This window comes from Crocodylus porosus, unplaced genomic scaffold, assembly GCF_001723895.1.
Source record: "Crocodylus porosus isolate Cpor-Errol unplaced genomic scaffold, CroPor_comp1, whole genome shotgun sequence".
NCBI lineage: Eukaryota > Metazoa > Chordata > Crocodylia > Crocodylidae > Crocodylus > Crocodylus porosus.
This window is the reverse complement of record NW_017728886.1, coordinates 258,208,347-258,216,582: the sequence shown is the minus strand read 5'-3', so window position 1 is coordinate 258,216,582 and position 8,236 is coordinate 258,208,347. Positions and strand designations below refer to the sequence as shown.

The following is an 8,236-nucleotide window of genomic DNA, read 5'->3' as shown; positions in this document are numbered from 1 at the left end:
AGCCAGTTTCCCAGCCAGCGGATCGTGGTGGAGCCAAGGCCACAACTGGCCAGTTTGGCCAAGAGGTGATCATGGGATACCAGATTAAAAACTTTTTTGAAGTCAAGATAAAGGGAACTGACTCTCAGGTACAGCAAAAAAGCGGAAGCCTGATATTTTGTGTGCTGTGTGATCTTGGACAACTCAGATTAGCCCAAGTTTTCTAAATTCAGTTAACATTGTGCAGAGGTTGTGTGCACTCATTCTCACCAGGTGCCGCAGACATTCAACCTTTTGAAAAAAATCAGGCCATCAGTGTCTAAAAAAGGGCACCCAAAACTACAGGTCCAAATCTGAAATTCTGGGCCTCAATTACTGTTTCAGTTACTTTCCTGACTTGGGGCAATAGAAAAAGTGGCTGAAGTTTGTCTAAAGTTTAATATAAACTCAAGAAAGAAATCATTATGCAATATTTGGATTAGTACAATTACCATCAACTTCTTTTTCAATCAGGTCCATTCTGCTGGTGACTTCATTCTGCACATTCTCTATGTGGGTAAGGAGATTTAGCTGCCATTGAAGATGCGCATCCACTTGTTCTTCTGATCCTTTTTTCTCATTGCAAGCAAATATTGTATTCCCTTCAGCTGAGGTCTTCTTCATAAATGAAAGGAAATAAAGTTAACACCTAATAAAATGCTAATTTTCAAATTTACCATTTGAATCCTGTCTCTGATTTCAATCCTTAGGGCAAATGCCTTGAACCATGTGATTTTAAATCAAACTACTGGCTACTTAATCAAAAAGCCCCATATAATCATAGTATTTAGCTTTTTAAGATAGATTGAAACAAACTGCTAAAAAAATTAGGCTAATCTGGGTTTCAGTAAACCCATGAAAACAAAGCGTGTAAAAAAAAATTTAAAAAAAGAAGCGGGGAGCACAACACTGAACAATTCTTGCATTCTGTTTGATAGGATAGTAGTGGCCCATGTCTCATCACTCTGCTGTATAAACTTCTAGCTCTTTGTTCATCAAGTGCTGATTGTACCAGTGAACTGTTACCAACATAAGCAAACATTTAAGGGTGTTTTGCTCTTGTTGCAGCCAAAGAATGAAATGAAAATACCGTCATGGAATAACAAAGCTGGAACAACATCTAAAATGTCAAAGTTTACTGGTCTACTTCAAATCTGAAATTTTAATAGTGGGCAGATTTAAAACTAAGATTGTATTTCTTCTTCCTACAGATGTAACTTGCTGCTACAAGGATATATCAGTTATATAACATGGCTAACACTTTAAAAAGGGCCAGATAATTAAGACAGGCTGCACAGATGCATTTAAATTATCTGGGAGAATTCCCCCAGGCTTGTTTTCCTGGTAGAAAAACTTATTCAGAGATACTTGAACAGACTTTTGAATGCTCGACCCTTGAAGAGCAAAAAGTTTGCAGTGCTGACCCTGTCAGACAAGAGTGCACACATCTTAGCGTGTTCTTTGGGCTCCCTCAGTCTGCCCAGAGACAGATGGCAGCATCACACAGGGTAACCCTGACTGACCAACCCAGACTTCTCAGAATCACCCTGCGTCTCCATGTGGGATTGTGAAGGGGACATGTTCTGCTTGCTTTCTGGCTGCAGCAGCAAAGTCCAATGAGCGACACACTGTCTCTTGGGAGGAAAGGAAGAGGCAGATGCAAAGCACCCTGGGATGCTGGAGGATCATGCTGTGGCTCATTCTCAAAAGAGAATGAGTACAGTCATTTACTCTCCTGGAAATTATTTAACTTTGGTTGTTCCAGGATTATTTCTCTCCTACAACAGCCATTTTTGCTCTGAGAGAAAAATCCTGAACATCTGTACACTTGCGGTTTCTCCTGGGATAGCAACAAATCTCCCAGGAGAAACTGAATTCTGAACGTGGCCTGTGTGACCAGTGATATGCATAATCATGCACAAAATAAATTAAATGTTTCAGAAAGGATTTTTTTCCCTTAACATGCTTATTTTTCCCTTGCCTGTGACACTACAGAAAATAGCTATGACCAAAGACAGGATATACTTAATTTGACAGCAAAATGGAAAAATAGTTCCTTTGGTCTACAAGACAGGTAATTTTATTTTTATAACTCTATGATCACACATCTACTGCAGCTCGTTGAATATAAGCACACCTTATATTTAATAAACTAAACTCAAAGAAAGTACTATGTTGCTTGTACTGTTGTTAGTCAGATGCCAGAGAAAGGAACAAACAGTACTGGAAATGTGTCATACCTGTTTGAAAAAGCTCTATCTTAAAGATAATACACAATGTTTATTAAAAAAAGGATTCTCTACTATTTTGCTTCTGAAAAAGGCGTGCGGTTTTGGGGGTGTGGGGTTTCTGACAAAGGCAGCATGAAATAACATTATTAGTTTTAATGAAGGATGAGTTCCTCTTCTCTGCTTGATTTTCATAAGCCTCAGATAGAAAATAAAATGTCAAGTTTGGTTTTTCTCTCCTGCTGGAGGATCTGTAGGTTATGCCTTTTAAGATGCATTTTGCTAGCACACATACCTTAACTAAAAGAGTCTGAGGCATAGTGATTAATTGCTGAAGTTCAACAGATTTAAAAATAAACTAAAGCTTAACTTTTAACTAAAAATTCTTCCTGCTATCGAACAACTTTCTTTTGTTTCTTCAACTCCTGGCGTCATTTCTTTGGATCTCTTGTTTTTCTTTTGTATAGGCCTTTATATATAAACCAAAAAAAGGTTTATATATAAAAGTATAAGCCAAAAAGTATAAACCTCTACTTTCAAGATCCAATGGCACATTCCTGAAAAAATCCGTTTCTAACTTTATAAATTACACACTGCCATAGGTAAATAGCAAACTAAACGTCTGTCTGTCTTGAGAGCCTTACAGGCTATCAAGGCTAGAAAGCGTAAAAGGGAATATAAAATAAAGTGAAAGTCTGTTTTTTTTATATGCGTATGTCATATTAGACCCATTTTTGTATTTTTTTTTTTTTATAATTTATCCTTTATTAATATGCCACAAGAACACAGGTCAGCCTTTGAAAGGTAGTTGCAAAATATGGACTTCGAGGAAAACCATGCCACAGGAGAAGGGAGGATATTCAAGGGATAAGACACCAAAAATTGCATTAATGCTTGATAAAGAAAACTGCAAAAAAGTGGTATGAAAATGCAGAGGCTAAAGTACAAGTTGAGAAGTTAAAATGAGACCAGATCCCAAAATATAGGAAGGGGCAAGCTTAGCTAAAGCTCCAAAAGGCATGAACGCCACGTTTAAGGAGATGCACAGGAACTCAACATTAAACAACAAGATCTGAGCATTGTTTGGAGAGGAATATCAACACGAATCTAAACAACCAGACAGCAGGGGGTTACAGCAGTCTAGAAGTAAGGCTGCTAAGGCATAGACAAGGATTTCTCAAGCAGTGAAAAGGGGCACCTTTAAAAAAGGCAGCTGATCTTGAGTTAGTTCAAACAGTTAAAAAACAGCATCTTAAAGCAACTAACAAAGCTGATCTGAAATGAAACTCAGGATAAATGGAGAGTGGCTCACATAGGAAACAAGGCACAGAGTACAATGAGCTAGACAGAAAGCTGCAATACGAGTACAGAGGAAGGTCTAGGCTGACGTTTGCCAATGAACTGTTTGATAGAGGGATAAAGGAGTATAGCAGAAAGGAAGGATCTACTTGACTCAGCAGGTCCCTCCTCCACATCTAATAAATAAATGTGACAAAAGTCAGTAAAGTGAGTTGAATTTGTCCAAGATACCTTAATTCTGCCCCAAAGTCCAGATAGATTTTTTTTTCATGATTCAGAAAGGCAATTTTTGCTACTTATACAGGTGCATGCACTTCAAACTCCTGCATGAGATCTGTAGCAGTCATTCCATACTAATTTCATTATTTAAGAAGACAGTTACAGCATAATGCTGCCAGTCAATCACATGCGTTTCTACAGTGCACGTTTCTCTCCTTCCCTTGAAGCTCTATAAAGAGTTTTTGTTCCTTTTTCATTAGGAAATCTCTAGCTATTTGAGAGAGCTTGAAAAAATACCATTCTAAATTCCCTTACGTGTTAACAAGCTACTTGAAAACATGTGGCTATGGACAACAAAGGTAACTTTTATATCTAAACATTTCTAAATATATTTATAGTTGTTTTAAATCTTTAAATTCACCATAGCTGGCATTACAACCTAAACCTGTGCCTACTTTGTCATAGAAGTTTTTAATACATCCAACTTCATTTAAAATGGGCGGTTCTGATTTCTTTTGGCTACTTTTAGGATATACACAAGCAGAAAATTCAGAAGTGGGCATTTCTTACAATTTTGAATTTTATTTGAAAGAGAGATTTGAGTTTTATTAAGAGATTATTTAAGAGTGCATAAGAGATGATGCACTAACTCTAAGAATCTTCAGAAATGAATAATGAGTTTTACCTGATCACTCATGCCATCTTCTTTAAAAGAATATTGTAAATAGGTTTTATTCTCTGAACGGAATTCCTGATCTTCCTCAAAACTACTCGTATCCTCATCATCTGAGCTCACATGGTCAGTAACTGCTTTGCAGTCTTGACCAAAATTCTGTGGTTTTTGGTAACTGTGCTCACTTGTAATATATGTTTCTTCCATCTTCTGGGGTAAACTAGGGGGCTCTTTATGGTTTTGACTCTGACACATCCTTTCAGGTGGATTAACAGTATCTGGCAAAGTCACTATTTTTTTCTCCACTCCGAGGGATATCTGCTCTTGCTCTTTTCTCATCCCTGAACAAGCCCAGAGATGAAGGTCAGGGTGATGTTTATTTCTGGAAAGAGGGGAAGAAAGAAGTTAGGATTCAACAATAGCTCATACTACTGTTTCTGTTTCATTACAATTAAAGAAACAATAGAAAAACATTTGGCATCGGTGTTCACTAAAAAACAAATGTTTCATGCAGCACTCTCACAGGCTTCTTATTTCATGGAAAATCCAGTACAACTCCATCATCTTTAATAAAACTTTTAAGATGCAACAAAAACACCAATGATCCCAAAAAAATCTGATCCTGTTGGTGCCGGGCCCACAGCTCTCACTGAAGTTGAGGATATGGACTTATCTTGCAAATTGCACACTGAAAACATAATTAGGAAATGTGATCAAAAAGAAGGTTCGCCAGTCAGGCCACTGAAAAGACTAAATTAATTAGTAATATAATACTCACAATAGATTATTGAAAGCCATGAAGACTACTGTTTAAAAGTACAGGATAGAAGAGTTAGAGTCTACTCCATACTTACTACAGAGTATACAGCAAGTAACACAACTCTACAATGTGCTGTGGCAAGTATCACAACCAATCCATGACTCGGTGCTCCTTCTGTAAATTTGGAATGGTAATTTGCAGCCTCACAGGGCATTAAATTATAATGGTTTGTTAGTGCTTTGCAACCCCAGGTGGAAGAGACCGCAAAATGGCAAAATTTAGAACTACTGAAGCTTGCTTTTAAACTAGATTTAGCAGATACAGACATGTAAGCTTCTCATCCAAAAAGTCTGTAATCTCTTCATAATATTTTTCCTTTGCATGAATACTGATCAACACCAATCAATAGCAGGAACACAAACACAGTTTAGTGCTTAATGGAAGAAAGAGTTTATTTAATTCCTATTTACCAACAATTTTTGTACATCTTAGTCAAAAAAGACAAGCAATCGACTTTTCTGCATTGAGATGTTCAAGAGAAACCTGGCATCTGCCCTGTAATGCTGTGCTACATCATTCTCAAGAGCACAATGGTTAAATATGTGTTGACTACCAGGTCTATAATATAACCTACATTTAAAATGTCTGGCAGAACTCATGTCCACCTCTCAAAAGGTACAAAGATGAGGAATACGAGACCACACTTACTTGAGTATCCCAATCTGCAGCTGCAAGCCATGTAATATTTCAGTTACTCCATACACATCAGCCAACAGGTGATGCGTTGACACAATCTTTTTGGCATTTAGGTGACAGTAGTTTTCTTTCAAAAAAGATAATCCACACATATGCCCATTGTTTAACCAGTCCTTATCATAAAGATATTTGGCACTCCATCTCTGACCTATGAGGGAAGCAAGCAGAAGGCATTTTTTTAAAGTGACCGCAACTTTCAAAGGTGTTATGCTGAAAATATTGGCACTCCCGAGTACTTTAAAATTCTGTTACAGTGAGGTCCAAATCAATTCATTTCATTCTGTAAGATGACTAAGATACTTTACTTTATTAAATAAAGGCAAACATCAACAAATACCAGTAGGAACACATTTTTCCCAGAACCATCACTCCCTCTTGGTCCTTACAATCCTTCTGCTCAATTGGAGTCACAAAACACCTCTAGAAGACAGGCCTGGGAACAGTAATTAATAATTAATGGATAGTAAAAAAGCTGGTCTTAATGTAATCCACTAGCTACCTCAGGTGTCTGTACACAAATGCACAGAGCCTGAGAAACAAGCAGGAAGAATTGAAAGTCCTTGTGGTCACAGACCTATGATATAATTGGAATAACAGAGCCTTGGTGGGAGCTCGCATGACTAGAGCACTATCATGGGTGAGTATAAGCTGTTCAGGAAGGACAGGCAGAGGAAAAGAAAAGGAGTGTGCTTTATATTAAAGACTAGTGTGATGGCTCAGAGCTCCAGTATGAAACTGGAGACAGGCCTGTTGAGTCTCTGGATTAGGGTCAGTGGGGAGAGCAACAAGGGTGTTGTTCTGGTGGGTGTATGTTACAGACCACCAGACCAAGGCAATGAGGTGGATGAGGCTTTCAGCAAACAGCGAGTGAAAGTTTCCTGATCACAGGCCTTGATTTCCATGGGGGACTCCAATCATCCTGGCATCTGCTGGGGGGTCAATACAACAGTGTGCAGGCAATCCAAGAAGTTTCAGGAGAGTGTTGGGGACAGCTCCTGGTGCTGGTGTGGAAAGACAAATTAGGGGCCTTGCTCTTCTTGACCTGCTGCTCACAAACGGAAGAACTGGTGGGAAATGTAGTAGTAGATGGCCACCTGGGCAACAGTGACCATGAGATGATTGAGTTCAGGATCCTGAGGAAAGGTAGGAAAGAGAGGAGCAAAGTAAGGACCCTAGATTTCAGAAAAGCAGACTCTGACTCACTCAGGGAACTGATGGACAGGATCCCCTGGGAAGCCAGTATGAGGACGAAAGGAGTCCAGGAGAGCTAGCGGTATTTTACAGAAACCTTACTGAAGGTACAAAAACGAGCCATCTCTATGTGCAGGAAGACGAGCAAGTACAGCAGAAGACCAGATGGGTTTAGCAGGGAACTCTTCAGTGAGCTACAACAGAAAACAAGAAAGCTAACAAGAAGCAGAAACTTGGACAAACAACTAGGAAGGTGTACAAGTACTGCTCAGGCACGCAGAGAGGAAGTCAGGAAGGCCAAAGTGCAACTGGAATTGCAGCTAGCAAGGGATGTGAAGGGTAATAACAAGGGTTTCTACAAGCCTGTCAGCAAAAAGACATAGATTAAGGAAAGTTTGGGTCTCCTACTGAATGGAGGCAGCAACCTAGTGACAGATGATGCGGGAAAGGCTCAAGCACTCAATGCCTTTTTCATCTCATTCTCCACGAGCAAGGGCAGTTCTCATGCTACTGCACCTGGCAGCAGTTTGGGAAGGAGGTAAGCAGCCAACAGTGGTGAAAGAACAGGTTAGAGACTGTTTAGAAATGCTGGAGGTGTACAAGTTTATGGGGCCAGACATGATGCACCCAAGGGTGATGAGAAAGTTGGCCATTATGACTTTTGCTACAGGACAGGGAGATCCCCTTCGCTCCATAAATGCTGACCTGATGAAGGAACATCTTGAGAAGCTGGATAACTTCAAGTCAGCCGGCCCTGACAATCTACACCCCAGGGTACTCATGGAACTAGCGAGCGCAGCCCCTGGCACAGATCTTTGAAAACTCCTGGCGCTCTGGTGTAGTACCCGAAGACTGGAAGAAGGTCAATGTGGTGCCTATCTTCAAGAAAGGGACGGAAGTGGATCAGGCTAACTATAGGCCCATCAGCCTGACTTCTATCCTAGGGAAGGTCTAAGAAAAGTTTATTAAAGAGGGCATCCTTAATGGATTGGCTGACACCAACATCCTAAGGGATAGCCAGCATGGGTTTGTTGCGGGTAGGTCTTGCTTGACCAATCTCATTTCCTTCTATGACCAGGTGACCTATCACCT

General features: G+C 39.6%; 1 protein-coding gene across 7 annotated transcripts in view; it reads right to left on the bottom strand.

Moving 5' to 3' along the window:
- The window catches only part of PHF20L1 (PHD finger protein 20-like 1), an 83,570-nt gene that overhangs the window by 7,651 nt on the left and 67,683 nt on the right, over positions 1-8,236 (bottom strand). For all 7 annotated transcript variants that reach the window (XM_019552909.1, XM_019552941.1, XM_019552918.1 and 4 more), the window contains 3 exons: positions 5,906-6,101; positions 4,450-4,819; positions 471-636 (listed from right to left, as the gene is read on the bottom strand). In XM_019552909.1, the coding sequence (XP_019408454.1) occupies positions 471-636; positions 4,450-4,819; positions 5,906-6,101 (732 nt within the window). The remainder of the gene's footprint in view (positions 1-470; positions 637-4,449; positions 4,820-5,905; positions 6,102-8,236) is intronic.